At 43.2% G+C, this 18637-nt stretch overlaps 1 protein-coding gene across 3 annotated transcripts in view; it reads left to right on the forward strand.

The window, feature by feature from the left end:
• LMTK2 (lemur tyrosine kinase 2) overlaps nt 1-18637 on the forward strand; it is a 100633-nt gene that overhangs the window by 12630 nt on the left and 69366 nt on the right. For all 3 annotated transcript variants that reach the window (XM_055292290.2, XM_063646116.1, XM_055292291.2), the window contains exon 2: nt 18157-18284. In XM_055292290.2, coding sequence (XP_055148265.1) covers nt 18157-18284 — 128 coding nt within the window. The remainder of the gene's footprint in view (nt 1-18156; nt 18285-18637) is intronic.

An 18637-nucleotide genomic window follows, 5' to 3' on the forward strand; every position in this document is an offset into this window, starting at 1 on the left:
CTCTAGATGTCTGCATAAATAATAGCTTCTTTACATTTTATGAATATCCTGTATAAATATCAGGAAAAACAGCAGGTAGTCCGACAATCAAATGCTGGTAACGTGAGCTGAGAATCTTGGTGCCAGTCCTGGACCACCAGGCCTCAGCTCACTGCAGCTAGAGTCGGGGTGGCAGGTGACTTGTAGGGAAATTTTGAGAGCAGATATAAAACTGTGACATTCTTAATTCCCCGGGTGATAAATGTGTGTGCTGTAATATGAGAACCCCTGATTCATGATCTATACGGTAACTTGCAGGGTATTTTGTTTTGCTAGGATAATATGTTAGCATCTTGCTTTTAAAAGTTTCTTTTTCTTTTTTTTTTTTTTGAGACGGAGTCTTGCTCTGTCGCCCAGGCTGGAGTGCAGTGGTGCGATCTCGGCTCACTGCAAGCTCCGCCTCCTGGGTTCATGCCATTCTCCTGCCTCAGCCTCTCCGAGTAGCTGGGACTACAGGCGCCCGCCACCACACCCGGCTAATTTTTTGTATTTTTAGTAGAGACGGGGTTTCACCGTGGTCTCGATCTCCTGACCTCATGATCTGCCCGCCTCGGCCTCCCAAAGTGCTGGGATTACAAGCGTGAGCCACCGTGCCCGGCCTAAAAAGTTTATTTTTCTAAGCTCACTCATTTAGGTATAGCCTAGGATTTGTAGCCTATTTCATATTTTTTGATAGGTACTTTTTTTTAAAAGCTGTTTGTTGTTATATTTTGATATATTTGCTGTGGATGATTGATCTGTACAAAATTTTCTTATCATGAGCTAAAAAAAGTAAACTGTCTCTGAAGCTGCTACATTATAATGATCGTATAATCATCAGTCGGGTTTGATGAAGAACACCATAGGCTCTTGTACTAGTACAGACTATTTTTTGGCAACATGTATGCCTTGGGTGGGAGAAAAGAATTTAGTTACAAACATCTATGATAGTGGTTTTTGAGAGAGGAGCTGCTCTTATTTAAAAGTGAAACCACTATAATTTTAAAAGGCTTATGTCTTTTTTCCCCCTTCAGGCTCACATTCTCAGTCTGTCCCCAAACTTTGTTTTCCCTGTTTTTGCTAGACTGAAGAAGGGACTTGAGTTTGACATGGTATAATTGCAACCTTTAATTATAGGAAGTAAATCCCCAAGACAACTTGGACTTAGAAGATAAAGGAGGAGAAGTTTGCAATCATTTTGCACGTTTAAAATATCTGTTTTAACCAACTAGTAATTATAAAATTTTGTAGTTTCAGCTTTTTACTGCAAAACTAAAGTGTTGTGATCTATTGGTGGCCTCTCAAATTAGCCACTAAATTTAAGTTTAAAGTATTTTTCTCATTGCAGATTCTTCTCAGAACCCTCAATAAATTAAACTCGTGCCCCTTTCAAGAGGAAAAAATATCCTGTCCTCGTTCTTTCCTGGCAATTTGCCCCTGTAGAAGGGTTCCCTATCTAGGCAGCAGCGGTTGCTTCCCCAGATCCAGCCTGTCAGTTACTGAGCAGAGCCCCACTTGACTCTTACCTCAGACTGTTATTAAAATGCAACACCCGGACACTGATTGCTGGTAAGGCACTGAAAAATAACCAACTTACCAAAATAGCCCCCTGGGAACACTCTCCCAAAGGCCTGCCACAGCAGTACAATTCAGGAATCTGTCATCTAACTTAGTTTTCTGTATTGAAAAGAAAATTCACTTTATTTAATAAAGATCTGATCACCAATATTAACCGTATAGGCACTTGGTAGACTTAGAAAATGTTGGGACTGTAAATCCTTGTCTGTAGAATTTTAGAGTTGAAATGCCAGTTTTACAGATGAAGGAACTGAGGCCCAGAGAAGTTGATCAGTGAAGTCAGTCCCACATCGCCAGTTAGGGGCAGATCTGATTCAAAAGTGAGGGTCCTAAGGTCCAGGCCACCCGTTCACCCTGGTGAACCGCATTGTGCTTTAAAGAACCTCTGTAGTGCGATGCACATGCACACACACGGAGACCCAACTCCAGCCCCTTCTCTGGATATTGATTTCTATATATTCCCTGAAAGTACTGGGGTGAAATGTTAAACTACGAATCATAAGATTGACTCTTGAAGTACTAAAGAAAATGCCATATTGAAAATTAGGAAACCAAGCCTGGCGTGATGGCTCACGCCTGTAATCCCAGCACTTTGGGAGGCCAAGGCAGGTGGATCACGAGGTTAGGAGATCAAGACCATCCTGGCCAACATGGTGAAACCTTGTTTCTACTAAAATACAAAAAAAAAAAAAAAAAAAAAAAAAAAATTAGCCAGGCGTGGTAGTGTGCACCTTTAGTCCCAGCAACTCGGGAGGCTGAGGCAGGGGTATCGCTTGAACCCAGGAGGGTGGAGGTTGCAGTGAGCCAAGATTGTGCCACTGCATTCCAGCCTGCCAACAGAGCCAGATTCCATCTCAAAAAAAAAAAAGAAAATTAGGAAACCAAAGTGCTAGCTTCCATAATTAGGCTGAAAAAAATCATATTCATATTGTTTTTAAATTTGTGCTGGGCATGGTGGCTCAGGGCTGTAATCCCAGCACTTTGGGAGGCTGAGGCGGCTGGATCGCTTGAGGCCAGGAGTTCAAGACCAGCCTGGGGAACATGGCAAGACCTCGACACTACAAAAAATTTTTTAAAAAATTAGCTGGGTGTGGTGGTGTGCACCTGTGGTTACAGCAACTCAAGAGGCTGAGGTGGGAGGATCGCTTGAGCCTGGGAGGTCTAGGCTGTGATCGCACCTCTCCACTCCAGCCTGGGCGACAGAGCCAGACTGTCGAGACCCCGTCTCGGGGTAAAAAAAAAATTGTAAGAACAACTATTTAGTTTCTACCTATGAGATGACATTATACCATTTAATTAAAGGCGATAAAAATGTTTCTGACTTTTAAGAAGTGTAATCATAAACTTGTAAGCATTCATTTGTAAACATGGAAGATACTTTAAACACCACCATTGATTTATATGCTTTTATGGAGGTCTGGACTCCTTTTTTTTTCTTTCCAACTTTTGTTTTAGTTTCGGGGGGTACACGTGCAGGTTTGTCACGTGGGTAAATTGCATGTCGTGGGGGTTTGGTGTATAGATAATTTTGTCACCCAGGCAATCAGCATAGTACCCCATAGGCCGTTTCCTAGTTCTCATCCTCCTCCAACAACCCTGGACGGTTTTAGGAATCCGCCGACTGCTGTAGATCCCAAGAATAATGCTCATTGGCGGATATTTTATATATCTTTTCAAGAGTCATGGACAGGTATTTTAAAAAGCGTGTGGAACAGTCAACAAATGTCATTTTTCTCCTCCTCTTTTCTCTCAGCTCTTTAAAACAAGCTTTGTGACCCATTCCTCTCATCCCACCCTTTCCTGGCAGCTGCAGCATCCCTCACTTACGTTCTCTTTGCCTCCTGCTCTTGGACCCTTGCTCTCAGCTTATATAATAAATAATAGTTCAGTGAATATCTCTACATGGTGTGTGTGTGTATAACTGGATCTCACTCTGTTCCCTAGGCTGGGGTGTCCCCTCCCAAAGTACTGGGCTTACAGGCTGAGCCACTGTGCCTGGCCTCCATAACACTTTTCAGCGTGCTTTTCTCCTCTGCCTTCCATGGTAATGTGCCTGCCTGTTGCCCCCGAAACATCCTCTTTACTATTTCCTATCAGCTGTTTCTTTGTCCCCTCCCTTAAATGTTGTTCCTTATCTCCTTGGTTCTCTTTTATTTTTTCCTTCCCCCTTGATCTGTTTTGTAAATTATAGTTGCAAATGATGCATGTAAATAGTTTTTAAAAATTAAATAGTTTTTCAGGGTTTATGACAAAAATAGTGAATCCCTGTCCTGTCCCATTCCTCCCCATCCCTGCTGCTGGCTCCTAGTGGCAACGCCCTGCAGCTCTTTTAGCCACATCGTGGGCTAATGTGCTTGTAGCAGTGTTTGTTGGTTTAATCAGATACTGAGTTTCTACTATGCATGACAAGGATTTATATATTCACACACACATATGTGCATTCACCCTTCTTCTCAACACAGTCACTTAAACTTTTCGATTAAATCACCATTCATTATTTATATTTTTATGGCTACAAACATTATTTACAACTGACCCTATAGTGTTTGTGATGATTACAGTTCTTTTACTTTTGTTAGTTTTTTATGAACACATCATTAATCCGTCCCAGGTGCCTTGTCAGGAGCTTAAATCTCCTCTCCGTGTGTTTGGCTGTTGTGTCCTGGAACCCTTGTGTCTTATGCCAGTCTTGCAGTAGTGTCTCTGTGGCTGCTGTCCAGCCTGTTGAGAGGTCTGAAGCTTTTAAGACTTCCTCTGTGTCTAGATTCTGAACAGTTGTAAAGCTGTGCCTTGGTATGAGTCTCACTTCATCCATTTCATTCATCAACATGGATGCACAATGGGCCCTTTGAACCTTGAAAGTTGTGTGCTTTAGTTCTGGACAATTTTCATATATATATACACACACACACACAGACATACACATGTATGTGTACATATGCACACACTTTTTGGGAAGAATTATCTTCTCTTCCTTCTCTTTCTTCTTTCCATCTAAAACTTCTATCAGCAGATTGTTGGATGTTTTGGAATGAGCTTTTACTTCTGTTGATCTTTTTGTCTGTGTTCTACTGCTATGTGCAAGTATTTTCTTCAATTTCATTTGATTTCCAGGAGGCCTCCTCTCCCCACTTTTTAAGTAACCTCTTTCTTCTCATGAGTATACTGTCTCTTGTTATTTCTAAGAATATAGTTGTTGTTTTTTATTATTTTTTAGCCCCTGCATTGTCTGTTTCCCTCAGGTTCCTTTGTATCTGTTTGGGTTGGGCACTGTCTTTTACCTAAGAGGTTTTTCAAATGTCAGATGAGAATTGAAAGTCTGTTCCTGTTTGAGAGCAGGGAGTTAACCAGTGGATTGGAGGTGTGCTCCATGCCCCCTTTTCCCTCCAGCTTCACCTCGCATCTGCCAGCAAGTCCTGGCTCCGCCTGTTTTCGTCCCCTGCTCTGTCATGGAGCGGGAAGAGCTTGCACTCTGAGCCTCACCATGTATTGCCTGACCTTGGAGAAGTTACTTTGCCTCTTCATGCTCCGTTTCTTCATTTTAAAATGGGGCTTATCAGGCATGATGGCTCATGACTGTTTCCCAGCACTTTGGGAGGCCAAGGTGGGGAGAATCATTTGAGGCCAGGAGTTCAAGACAAGCCCGGGCAACATAGTGAGACTCCATCTCTGCAATAAATTTTAAAAAATTAGCCAAGGGTGGTGGTCCATGCCTGTCGTCTCAGCACTTTGGGAGGCCAAGGTGGGAGGATCACTTGAGGCCAAGAGATGGAGACCAGCCTGGGCAATATAGTAAGACCCTGTCTCTACAAAAAATTAAAAAATTATCTGGGCATGGTGGTGCACACCTGTAGTCGCAGCTACTCGGGAGGCTGAGGTGGGAGGATCGCTTGAGCCCAGGAGTTCAAAGCTGCAGTGAGCTAAGATCATACCACTGATTCCAGCCTGGGTGACAGAGCAAGACTGTGTCTCTAAAAAATACAAATAAAAAATAACATAAAATGGGGCTAATGATACTACCTACCTCAAAGAGTTGTTATGGAATTGGAAGAGTTTAGAATACTGCCTGGAACATTGTATACAACATGTATATTGGCTATTTTTATAACTCTCCTGGGACCAAATCACTGTCATTTCTTGCATGAGTTAGTTGTAATATCAGAAACATGTTCCCTGGTCATTTCCATATAAAATAACAATCTCCCCAGTCCAGGCCAGGCGCGGTGGCTCACGCCTGTAATCCCAGCACTTTGGGAGGCCAAGGCGGGCGGATCCCGAGGTCAGGAGATCGAGACCATCCTGGCTAACACAGTGAAACCCCATCTCTACTAAAAATACAAAAAATTAGCTGGGCGTGGTGGCGGGTGCCTGTAGTCCCAGGTACTTGGGAGGCTGAGGCAGGAGAGTGGCATGAACCTGGGAGGCAGAGCTTGCAGTGAGCCAAGATCACGCCACTGCACTCCAGCCTGGGCGACAGAGCGAGACTCCTTATCAAAAAAAAAAAAAAAATCTTCCCAGTCCTTTGTTTTATTTTTCCATATTGCTTCTTGCCATCTGATGTATCATATATTTACTTAGTTGCTTATTGCCTGCCGTGTGTGCAGGGACTTTGTTTTTTTCACTTCTTTATTCTCAGAACCTATAGCAGCACCTGTCTTATAAGATGCTTAGTAAATGTTTGTTGAATGAATGAATGTGTTGGTGGGTCTTTCTGCCTGGTGAGCTTCACAGTAGGGTGACTGCGCAGCCATTTCAGTAGGTGACACCCCTGTCCCATAACCCTCTTAACTATTTGGAGGTCTTTTATCTTGGGCTGGATACCTGAGTATCTAGAAGCACCTAATTAGATATTGAATTGTCTTTGGGCTTGTTTTTCTGTATGACATAAAGACAACAGTTGAAGCGTTATCAAATAGGAAACGCTAGATGATCTTGCCTTTGTGTGCTGTAGAACCTTGTCAAGGTCACTGTTGTAACCAGTTTCTGACTTAGTTTCGAAGATGGTACTTAAAAGTCAAAACTTCATTGTAGAGAATTTTGAACATATGCAGAAGTAGAGAGAAGAGTATAATGAATTCTCTCTACCCATACCCGGGCCCAGCCATCTCTCACCGCCAGTCCTGCTTCAATATTCAGTAGTACCACCAGGTACTTCCTCTCTGAAGAGAGAACTTGGAAGGACACATTGCCTAAGATTGCATTTCAGTTATATTTGCAAGAACTTAAGTTAGGCTTTAGGAAGCCAGAAGGGCTCTGAGAACATAGACTCCATCGAGGGATTGTAGGAGATTTGAAAGAAAAAGTAGACATGTTTTTCTAGGCTATTTAGGGTCTGCCCTACATGGGAAGTAAGCAGCAGACATTTAGGGCGCTTCTCCCATCCTTTCAGCTGTATTGTGCAGAAGTTGGATTGGCTAAGTGTTGTGAATCTAGTACTGCCATTGACTTGCCTGCACATCTCTGCAGATGTACATGGGAAGTTGTGTGACAAAACAGAATATCCTTCCCCTAGACGTTGGTGGTCCACTGCAGGGATGGTTGTGGGGGTGAGCCCTGGGAATCTGGCTCTGAGTCTCTCCTGGGACTAGATGCTTCCCGTTCCTGCATCGGCTTCCTGGAGTGTGGAACCACCATTCAAAGCTGTTAAAGACATGGAAGCGCCATGGATGACGCCATAGCTCAGCTATGCCAGCAACTTAACCAAAGTTCCAGTTCCCGGAATATCCAGCCCTTCATTTCTTGGGGTGTGGGGGCCCAGTCATCTGGCAGAAGTCATTCAAGCCTGACAGTCTTTTGGCCACACCGTGCTGCCTTAGATGAGCTTTTCTGTAGTAGTCTCCATCCTAGTTAGTGTTTTAAAATGGGAATGAAATGGCTCTTTGATAACAAATTTTAGTGGAATTGTCTGAGAGAAACCAGCAGCTTCATATAAAATGATCTCATTCACAGGTATTTAATTAGCACTCAAATTATATAACCTTTCTGCAAGTGTGAGGGAGCAGTTGGGCTGGCTGACCTTGAAAATCACTTTTGAACAAAGGAACACCTCCCTGTCTGTGATTAGCACACAGAGCGATCTGTTTTTCTAGGCTGTTGAGATTCTGGCTTAGGGTCTTCGTGGAATCTCTGATTCATGAACAGGATCATCGGTGCACTCTTTACTGTTGTGTGTATCTGAGTATATTTACTGCCATGCTTCATTTCCCTTTTCCTTTCCTATATTAGAATACCTGAGGGAGATTCTAGGTTATTTAATGTTCTTATAAATAGATATATTGTTATATTATGGCAAGGAAAACACTTTGTGACTTAAAATTCTGTGTACAGGAAACCTTGATGATAGATGGGTTTGTACGTTTGAGGCGTTAAATAAAAATGTGTGATCTGCAATAATTGTTCAGATTTTTTTCCCCAAGTAGTGTGATGATGATTCATTTTATTAAGTCTCTGGGCTGCAATGCTACTTGTCAGGGTGTTAGAAGAGGCCTCAAGACAGGCTTAGTGGTCCTAACGTGCTAAGAGAAAAAGGCCCAAACAATGTGTTTTAGTGATGGGCTTTATGTTGGGCCCATTTGGAAGGTTGCTGGCCCTTAGCTTCCCTCAGTTCTGTGAGTTTTCTTTGTCTAATCCTTTGTCTAAGTAGCCACTATTGTTAATTTTCAAGTAGGCACCGAATTCTCCTATGCAAATTCCCTGCGGCGAGAGGGTCTGGGCAAAACAGAAAGCAGGCGAGATGTGTAAGGACCTGGCCCTTGCTTTACACTTGCTTTTCCATTTAGAAGTCAGGATGCCCTCATGCCCATGCCTGTGCTGTCAAGGATGGACCCCTGCCGGTGGGATTGGCTTTCTTCAGTTAATACATGGACCAAGTATATGTTAAAATAACTAAAGGAGTGGAATTGGAGTGTTCCTAACACAAAGAAATGATCGATGCCTGAGGTGACAGACACCCCAAATACCCTGATGTGGTTATTACACTTCGTATGCCTGTATCAGAGTGTCACACATATGCCATAAATATATACACCTATCTGTACACTTAAAAATAAAAAATTAAGGCTGGGCATGGTGGCTCATGCCTGTAATCCCAGCACTTTGGGAGGCCAAGGTGGGTGGATCACCTGAGGTCAGGAGTTTGAGATTAGCCTGGCCAAGATGGCGAAACCCAGTCTCTACTAAAAAATACAAAAATTAGCTGGGCGCAGTAGCAGGTGCCTATAATACCAGCTACTCGGGAGGCTGAGGCAGGAGAATTGCTTGAACCCGGGAGGTGGAGGTTGTAGTGAGCCAAGATCGTGCCACTGCGCTCCAGCCTGGGAGACAGAGCAAGACTCCATCTCTAAATAAATAAATAAGTAAATAAATAATTAAAAGGGTGAAAAGATTAGTAAATTGACACAGTGCTAGGGGCTGAGTTTTACCCCTCCATGTACCTCAAACTATAACTGTATTTGGAGATAGGGCTTTTAAACAGGTGAGTCCTGAGGGCGGGCCGTAGTCCATTCTCACTGTTGTCCTTGTAAAATGGGGAACTTTAGACACACACAGACACACCAGGGATGCACACAGAAGAAAGCCCCTTTGAGAATGCAGAGAGAAGGCCACTGTCCACAGGCCAAGGAGAGAGGCCTCAGGAGAAACCAGCCCTGTTGACATCTAGTCCTCTAGGACTGTGAGAAAGTCAAGTTCTGCTGTTGAAGCCCCCAGCCTGTAGTATTTTGTTTTAGCAGCCCTAGCAAACTAATACACGCAGTGTTCAGACTAGAACAAATTTAAGTCACATCCTAGATGGCACCAATTAAGATTCCTGTTTTGTTCCTAAACACATATTGGCGTAGAGGTCCCAGGGCTGTGGCTCTTCTCAGTCCTGTGGTCCAGGGGCTCCCTGGAGAAGAGGATGCCTTTGGATTCTCGCTTTGCCTGCACTGAGTAGAATGTACTGATGGCCTCCAGTGAGACGAGGCCGTGCGAGAACATGGTGCGTGTGGGTAAACACCTGTTTTTGAGGGGGAACATAAATTGGAGGAAATCCACTTTTTGAGATAATGTATTTCTTAATAAAACACCTTAGTTAGGCAGCTGAAGCAAAATGGGTACATGTTTGTGGGAGTTCTTGGAGCCCTGGGGAGTAAGCATCTCGCCACCCCAATACACTGTATGTTAACAGTGGGAAAATGTTCCCGAGTAAGAATGTAAAATTATTGAAGGATGCTTCTCTTATAATCTTATTTGTTTGACCCTGAAAACGTAAGTTTATTATTATTATTATTTTTGAGACCGTCTCATGCTGTCACCCAGGCTGTAGTGCAGTGGCATGATCACAGACCACTGCAGCCTTAACATCCCGGGCTCAAACCATCCTCCCACCTCAGCCTCTCAAGTAGCTGGGACTACAGGCTCATGCCGCCACGCCCAGCTAAGTTTTTGTATTTTTTTGTAGAGACCCAGGCTGGTTTTGAGCTCCTGAGCTCAAGCACTGGGATTACAGGCATGAGCCGCCGTACCTGGCCCATAAGTTTATTCAGTTTTGTTTTGTTTTGTTTTGCTTTGCTTTGCTTTGCTTTGCTTTGCTTTGCTTTGCTTTGCTTTGCTTTGTTTTGTTTTGTTTTGTTTTGTTTTGTTTTGTTTGGAGATAGAGTCTCACTTTGTTGTCCAGGCTGGAGTGCAGTGGTATAATCGTAGCTTACTTCAGCCTTGACCTCCTGTGCTCAGGCGAGCCTCCCAAGTAGCTGGGACTACAGGTGTGTGTCACCATACCTGGCTAATTTTTCACACTTTTTGTAGAGATGACGTCTCACTATGTTGCTCATGCTGGTCTTGAACTCCTGGGCTCAAGTGGTCCTCCTACCTCAGCCTCCCGAAGCACTGGGATTACAGGTGTGAGCCACCATGCCTAGCTCATAAGTTTATTCTGTGATCCGGTAGGTTGGTTATGGTTTCTTTCTGTTGTGGTTTTTCCTGTTTCGTTCCCTTGCTTGCTTATTTTCCCTCGTTTGCTCATGCCCCTTCATCGCTCTCACTTTTTTCCCTTTTTCTTACCCCGACTTCTACCTGAATGCTAGACGCTGGGCTAGGCTCTGGGGAGTCATTGGTGGATTATACAAGCCTGGCCCGTGACCCCATTCAGCTTGCAGCCTAATGGGGAAGTCATCTGGGCATTTACAACGTGGAATGACAGTTTCCATGGGGCGATGTGGGGTAATTGGGGGTGCACAGGCAGCGACTCCAACCGTGGGCCTGAAGGATGGTTTCCAAGTTGAGCTCTGATGGGCAGGGATGAATGAATGGTGGGGGCAAGGGGGTGTGTCATGGTAGCGTCTCTGGGTAGGGGAAGATATGAGAATGAAGTGGCAGAAGATCCATCTGGAAGGATGGAGAGAGGGTCATCGTAGCTCATAGTAGAGAGCTGGTGGGGAGTGATGGAGTCAGGGCTGGGAGGTCAGGAGTAGCCAGACAACGAGGGATGCCGAAGCCTTGTTAAAGAGTTTTGCCATTAGGTTAAAGATGGCGAGAAGCCAGGGGTACAAAATTCAACAAATAGGAAAGGATATAGCACCTTTGTTCTATACCAACTAATAGGAAAGGATATAGCACACTCTGTCCCCCAGCCACTCTGTTTCCGTCCTTGCAGGTAGCTGCTGTTGATATGTGCACCTACTGGTCTCTGGCTCTTCTTTGTTTTTCCTTGTTTTCATTTAAGCATCTGTCCTGGAGATGTGTTGGATGGTGTTCCCCCTAAATTCATACGTGGAAACCCTAACTCCGGTGCCTCAGAATGGGACCTTATTTGGAGAGAGAGTCTTTACAGGGATGATCAAGTGAAAATGCAGTCATGAAGGTGGGCCTAATCCAGTGTGACTGCTGTCCTTATATATATAAGAAGAGGAAATTTGGACACAGACACACATAGAGGGGAGATGATGGGAGGAGACTTAGGGAAAAGGCAGCCAGCTGCCAGAAGCAAGGAGAGGCCTGGAACAAACCCTGCCACCACAGCCCTCAGAAGGAGCCCGTCCTGCTGCCACCTTGATCTTGGACTTGGAGCTTCCAAAACTAGAGAATAAATTTTGGTTATTTGAGTCACCTAGTTTGTGATACTTGGTTATGACAGCCCTAGCACGTTAATGGCCATATCAAGAGTAGGCAAGAATATGGAGTATAAATTATGATATCTGCTTTCTTCCATTTAAACTTTTAAAATTCATTTAATAAATGAAAGCTTCAAGCATGCAAGGCATAGATACTGTAATGAATTCCCACACAGCTTCCACCCAGCCTGAATTAGCTGCGGCCTATCTTTCTTCATGCTGCCCCCTTCCACTTCCTCCACTCCCTCGTGCTGTTTGGAAGCAAATTCCAGACATCATTAAGTAGGTCACTATCTCCAAAAGATAAGGACTACATTTAAAAACAAGCACATGATCATTATCACTCCGAGGAGAAATGAATTACATTTTCTTAATATGGTCAGTTAGTGTTCAGATTTCCAATGCCTGAAATGTCATAATTTTTAAAATAGGTTGAATCATGATTCAAGTAACATCCGTATGTTGGAATTGGTGGGTAGGGCTTTTAAGTCTTTTAATGTTCGCCACTCTCCCTCTCTTCATCTCTTTCTTTTTTACAATTTCCTAGGTTTTTCTTCCCAAGTGTTTTTCACAGCCTGTATTTTGCTGATTACATTCTTGCCGTGGTATTTCACATGTTTCACTATTCACAATGTTTCCTACACATTGACATTTGGATCTAGGTGGTTGATTAGATTCAGGTTTGATATTGTTTTTGTTTGCTTGTTTTGGGCAGTACTGTTTCATAGGCGGTGATGTGTTTTTCTATCAGGAGATACATAATGTCTGTCTGTCTGTGTTATCAGCTATTGATATAAATTTCATGTCTCATAAAATGTTATTTTGGATTAAAAATACGATTTAAAAATGTGAATTCTTAATTATTCTTAGCTTTCAGGCCATACCATAACAAAAACTATGGGCAGGATTTCACCCAGTGGCCACAGTTTCCTGATCCCTATTACCCGAAGAGGGCAGCTGCTTAGACCACAAGGGTACCAAAGTTCAATGTTACAAAACCGTGTGATACATTGTTTTCTAAGGTAGTTGTGACACCGGCAGTGAATAAGCAGCTCTACTTCCTGAAACTGAGGTCTTTACATTAGCAGTTCACTTTAAAAGAAACCAAGGCTCTTTGGGGAAATGATTGATAGGAGGTCTGAAACAGAAACTATAAAAGATGAGCCTGGAACAACCCAGGGAACAAGAACTCCACCCAGGCCTGCTGGGACCCTGTGGGAGGGCTTGGGAGCAAACCGCATTAGAGGCCCTGCTTGCCAAAGACAGGACAATGGAAGTGTCAATCAGAACAACCACAACGGATGGAAGCCCGTGGGTGCTTTAAATCCATTAGCTCATAATGATATCACAAAACAGTGACAGCAGCTCTCTGAACTGGTCACTGCCAGAGGGTGCTAGTAAACCAACTATTTTTTTTTTTTTGAGACGGAGTCTCGCTCTGTCACCCAGGCTGGAGTACAGTGGCGTGATCTCGGCTCACTGCAACCTCTGCCTCCTGGGTTCAAGCGATTCCCCTGCCTCAGCCTCCCAAGTAGCTGGGACCACAGGCGCGCGGCACCACGCCTGGCTAATTTTTTGTATTTTAGTAGAGACGGGGTTTCACCATGATGATCAGGATGGTCTCAATCTCCTGACCTGTGGTCCCCCGACCTCGGCCTCCCAAAGTGCTGAGATTACTGGCGTGAGCCACCAGCACCCAACCACCAACTCATTTTTTAAAAACTGGCAAAGAAACAGAAAGATTTAAATATCTAGTCTGCCTTTTCCTTATGACTTGAACCACTGGGTAACCAAATAGTAAATGTGAGGAAATTTCTCTTTATAAAAGCATATCCACTAGTGACTGAACAAGGAATGACAACATCAGAATATCCAGCATTTTGTAATCCCTAATGGATCTAAACATTGATCATCATTTCTTTTTATCTGTGGCCTTTAATTTTTTTTTTTATTGAATCCCAAAATAGCTTCACAGACAACTCTTTAGTTAATTGCATATGGGTCCAGTTTCATCTGAGGTTCTAGAGATCATGAATCAGATAATTGGGCTAGAGTTATAATAGTTGAATTAATAGGTGGTATTCCTGGCTTACCCTGAGTCATTACTGAGAAATTGCATTCTCCAAATTACCTGTCTCTAAAACAGATGATATGTACCTATCTCTTAGAGTTTCTCAAGTTTTCTGCTTATTAAATCAAGTTCTAGATAGCTATTAAAATGCTTTGAAAACTATTAAATGAAAACTCACAGAATGTGCTGTAGACATGCCAGGTATTTTTTAATCAGTGTCTTGGGGGAAGCATACGTAGTCCCCCAGACCTCAAGTGGTGCTTGCTCTCAATTTGTGATGGGAAAAGCTGCCTAAATGTATGGTGACGCCTGTTCTTGATGTTGTTTGGTAGATGACTGGCTCGATGTATGCCCTTCTCAATGCTGTAGGCTGCATGTTAAAGAAAGTTGCCTTTCTTCACTGGGTTCTAACAGCTGCCGTCAGGAACTGTGTCAGGGCCTGGTTTCTAGTTTGACCACAGCGGTGTGGGGATTTTATTTGTGGTTCCTCAAGTCTAGAATTTACTTCCTCTCTGTGGTTTCTGCAAACCCATCTCACCTTCCAGCCTATGTTTGATTTCCTCATTTTATGGAAGTTTTTTTTTTTTCGTTGCTAGAGTTTTTTTAAAGCACAGTGCTTTTGGACTCATCAAAAGAAAAATACTTTAAAGTTTTAAAAAGGGGTAACTAAAAATGTCTACTTGAAGCTACCTAGTCAGTTTCTCAGGCAGTAGTTTTAATGGGACTGTTAGATACTGAGGTTGAGTAAGTGTGGTTCACACTGAGGAAATCTAAGGGAGAGTAGGTGTCCCGCAGCCCCTAGCAGAAGAGAGTATAGCAGAGAGCTAGGGCAAAGCTTGGCATAGTTCATTGGTCTTAACCTGGTTATACTCTTCATGCCTATCTAGTGACTCACAGAGGACACTTTCATGAATCAGATAATTAGGCTGGCATTCCTACAGTCCTTATCCAGTTCTATAATAAATGGGTAGTTTGTGATGATTAAAAAAAACAAAACAAAAGCTCTGGGTGCAAGAGAGGAAAAAGTAAGTCAGGATCAGCTTTGTGGAGTTTGAAGAAGTATAAACTACCCTAATTAATGACAGACTTGGGTTCAAAGGACAGTGGGCTGTTTTTAAGTGTTAAAAGTTAGCCACGTTGAGGCAGAGCAGTGGGGTTTCAAGGAAAGCGAGGGAGCTTGCACCCAGCACACCTGAACTCAGTCTGGCCTGCCACTGTCCCACCTGGGTTCATGGGCATATCGATTTCTTCATCTGTGACGTGGAGCTGGTCATATTACCTCAGAGGTATTGTGACAACCAAATGAAATAATACTGTATTTTATCAAATGTCAGATGAGGTTGATGATAAGTCACACCCTTATTTTTGTGCCATTAGAAAGAAGAAATGCTGCCAGTTAAACTAATTTGAAGTGTGAGATGCACCTGAAATTCAGAGATGCAGTGGACAAACTATGTCTTATTTTTTCTTTTTATTCTCCCTTACAATCCAAATGCGTCTTTAAAAACAATCAATAAAAAACAATGTACATGAAAGTGCTTTGCTATATAATCCTCAGGAGTCAAATTTAATTTTTATTATGTGAATCGGGAGTGAAGCACAGTTCTTCAGAAATAATTCCAGCAGTCTGGCACGGTGGCTCATGCCTGTAATCCCAGTGCTTTGGGAGGCTGAGGTGGGAGGCGCACTTGAGCCCAGGTGTTTGAGACCAGCCTGGACAACATAGTGAGACCCCCGTCTCTTAATAGAAAAAAAAAAAAAAGAAATTCCAGTGGGGAAGCACAGGCTTCACTTGTCTGGATGAGTGAACAGCTCACTGCAAGGAGGAAGAGAAGAAAATCTTCCCTCTTGGTCTTCATAAGAATTGGCTCTCAGTGCCTCAAGCTCCTCACTTAGTTTAGGTTTTCCAAATGGACACAAGTGTGTCTGTGGTTAGGGAGTTCTTGTTCTCATTGAAAGTTGACTTCCTCCAGATTGGTTTCAAGAGGAAGCACAGAGTTACCTCCTGTGTTAAGTGTATGGGCTTTCCTCTGTTTTAGACTTTGTTGATTTAGAACTCGGAGATTCTCGACACCCGTTGGTTAACTATATTATTCTTAAGCACAGACTGAGCCCACATGTAACAATGGTGTTTCAGCATTGCTTTCACAAAGGGACCTTTTGTTATTGAAAAAGAACTTAGTTCTGTTTGCAGTTCGTTTTAGACTTCCCTGATCTTCACTGAAGCTTATTTTAGATTCAAGAATGTGTTTTGCTCACCTAGGAGTTTGGGTTAGTTTTTCTTTTCTTCAAGTACCCTAGCTTCATTTAAGAAAAAAATAGCCTTATTAATTTATCTCTCTGCCTTCCTTTTGGTGCATTTGAACACTTAATTAGCCATAGATGAGGATTTATTTTTATTTTTTATTTTTATTTTTCGAGACAAGGTCTTGCTCTGTCACCCAGACTGGAGTGCAGTGACGTGCTCATAGGTCACTGCAGCCTCCTCCTCCTGGGCCCAAGCCATCCTCCCACCTCAGACTCCTGAGTAGCTGGGACTTCAGGCACGTGTCACCACGCCCAGCTAATTTTTATTTTTATTTCTATTTTTTGTAGAGTTGGAGTCTCACTTTGTTGCCCAGGCTGGTCTCGAACTCCTGGGCTCAAGCGATCCTCCCACCTTGGCCTCCCAAAGTGCTGGGATTACAGGCGTGCTCACTGTGCCTGCCATAGATGAGGATTTTAAGGAAAAGTTTATTCCTTAGTAAAACTCCGGTAGCTGAGACTTTATTAATTTGCTCTAACAAAGAAAAGGTTCACAACTGTCCTAGTTGAATAAGATGTTTTCCGGATAACGAAGAACTTGCTAAAAATAAGATGTAAAAATCTTTATGCTCTAGATAGGGATGGGAAAAGGCCAGGCGGTAAAATATTTTAGGCTTTGTGGCTCACAGGCAGTATCCTTGGCATATTCTTTTTTTTTAAACAGCCCCTTAAAGATGTAGAAATCATTCTTTGCTGGAGAGTCGGGGAGGCTCCCCACGCAACAGCAGGCCGCAGGCTGTAGTCTGCAGGCCGCCTCCCTCCCTGCTTATCATGACCAGAGCTCCTTGGAGCAATGGCTGGTTCTCAAGCAGAGTAGGGAAAATATGAGGAGCCTGGAGCTTCCTGTAGTGCCCAGAAGTAAGGAAGAGTTGGAGAAAAAGGGAAGGATGGGGCATGCCAAAAATATCCAGTAGTCACCTTGACAGAGCTCCCAGTGACAAGGCTGGAACCATTGGAGCCACAAAATGTGATGATGACTTTGGATTACAGCCCGGAGAATAAATATCCATGAGTCCATAAGTATATACATGACTGAATAAAATAAATAAGGGGAGGAGAGGGGACCAATCTTCCTTACAGAATACCAAATAACAAATGTACAAGAAACGAGGGAAATAGAAAATCACCTTCCAAACATCACAGTAGTAATTGCTGTAGGCAAGATGCGCTGACAGATGCAGAAAACTGGTGTTTAAGACCTGAAGGAGAAACAGGCAGTTGCATAGCCTCAAAGTTTCTTCCCCCTGATATTACTAATTACTGGAGGGTTTTTAACCTGTGTCTGCAGACTCTCTACCACTCCTCCCTCCAGGAAGTACAGCTTACGTCCCTTCCCTGTGGGCCAGCATTGCTTTCGAGGAATAGAGTACGAGAAGGGAAAGGTAGGCCTGCAGTGGTTTGGTGATGCCTGGTGGGAGCCACCTGGCCCGTGGGATCTAAGGTCACCTCACCAGGCGTAGGTCATGCACCCTGCTGTGCAAGCAGAACAGTTCACCCCACTAGAATTCTCTGACTCCTTCCCAGGTAGCCACAACCTTGGTCTGTTCCTGAGAGGACATTGGGTGGCTCAGGTTGAGAGACGTTCCACAAAATAACTGACCGGCACTCTTCAAAAGTGTCAAGAGTTATGAAATGTGAGGAAAGACGAGAAGCTGTCAGAGACTGGAGGAGCTGAGGGGCATGTGGTGATTAAATGCAATGTTGGTAGTTTGGATTGAGTCTGAAAAGAAAAAAGGACTAAAGTGGAGAAAACAGTAAAATCCGAATAAAGCCTGAAGTTCACTGCATAGCCTTGTTACCAGCGTTACTGTCATAGTTTTGATCAGCGTACTATGGTAATGTACGATGTTAGCATTAGCGGAAGCTGGGCGAAGGCTGTATGTGAACTCTCTGTATTGTCTCTGTAACTCCTCTGTAAATCTAAATTATTTCAAAGAAACAACAGCTTCTTATCCTGGATGGATCATCAGCTTTTTCTCAAGCATTATTTTATTAACCCTTACACCCGTTTGTATATAGAGGAAAATATATTGATTCACTAATTAAAGTTGATTTTGGAATGTATATGTTTTTAATATTATTTATCTCTCTTTCCAGGGGAGGCGCCACCTGCTGCAGAAGTTTCCTCATCTTTTGTGATCCTGTGTGTGTGCAGTTTAATAATATTAATAGTATTAATTGCAAACTGTGTATCCTGCTGTAAGGACCCAGAAATAGACTTTAAGGTGAGCACAGAGGGTAGGAACATTTAAAACGGTCTTCCAATATGTTTTTCAATAGAATAACTGGATAGCACAGTCCATTAGGAACAGGATCAGCAGATTTTTTTTTCCCCAATGGCCAAATAGTAAATATTTTCTACTTTAGTGAATAGTAAATTTTGTGGGCCATACAGTCTCTAAAACAGCAGCTGAACTCTGCCAGGATAGACACTGTTAACAAATGGTCATGGCTTTGTGCCAGTAAAACTTTATTTACACAAATAGGAGGTTTGGATTTGGTGCACCAGCTGTAGTTTGCTCCGCCTCCATCATTGACAATAACCACTTGCCTGTGGTGAGTTGAGGTTTTTGCTGAG

This window comes from Symphalangus syndactylus, chromosome 9, assembly GCF_028878055.3.
Source record: "Symphalangus syndactylus isolate Jambi chromosome 9, NHGRI_mSymSyn1-v2.1_pri, whole genome shotgun sequence".
NCBI classification, from domain to species: Eukaryota; Metazoa; Chordata; class Mammalia; order Primates; family Hylobatidae; genus Symphalangus; species Symphalangus syndactylus.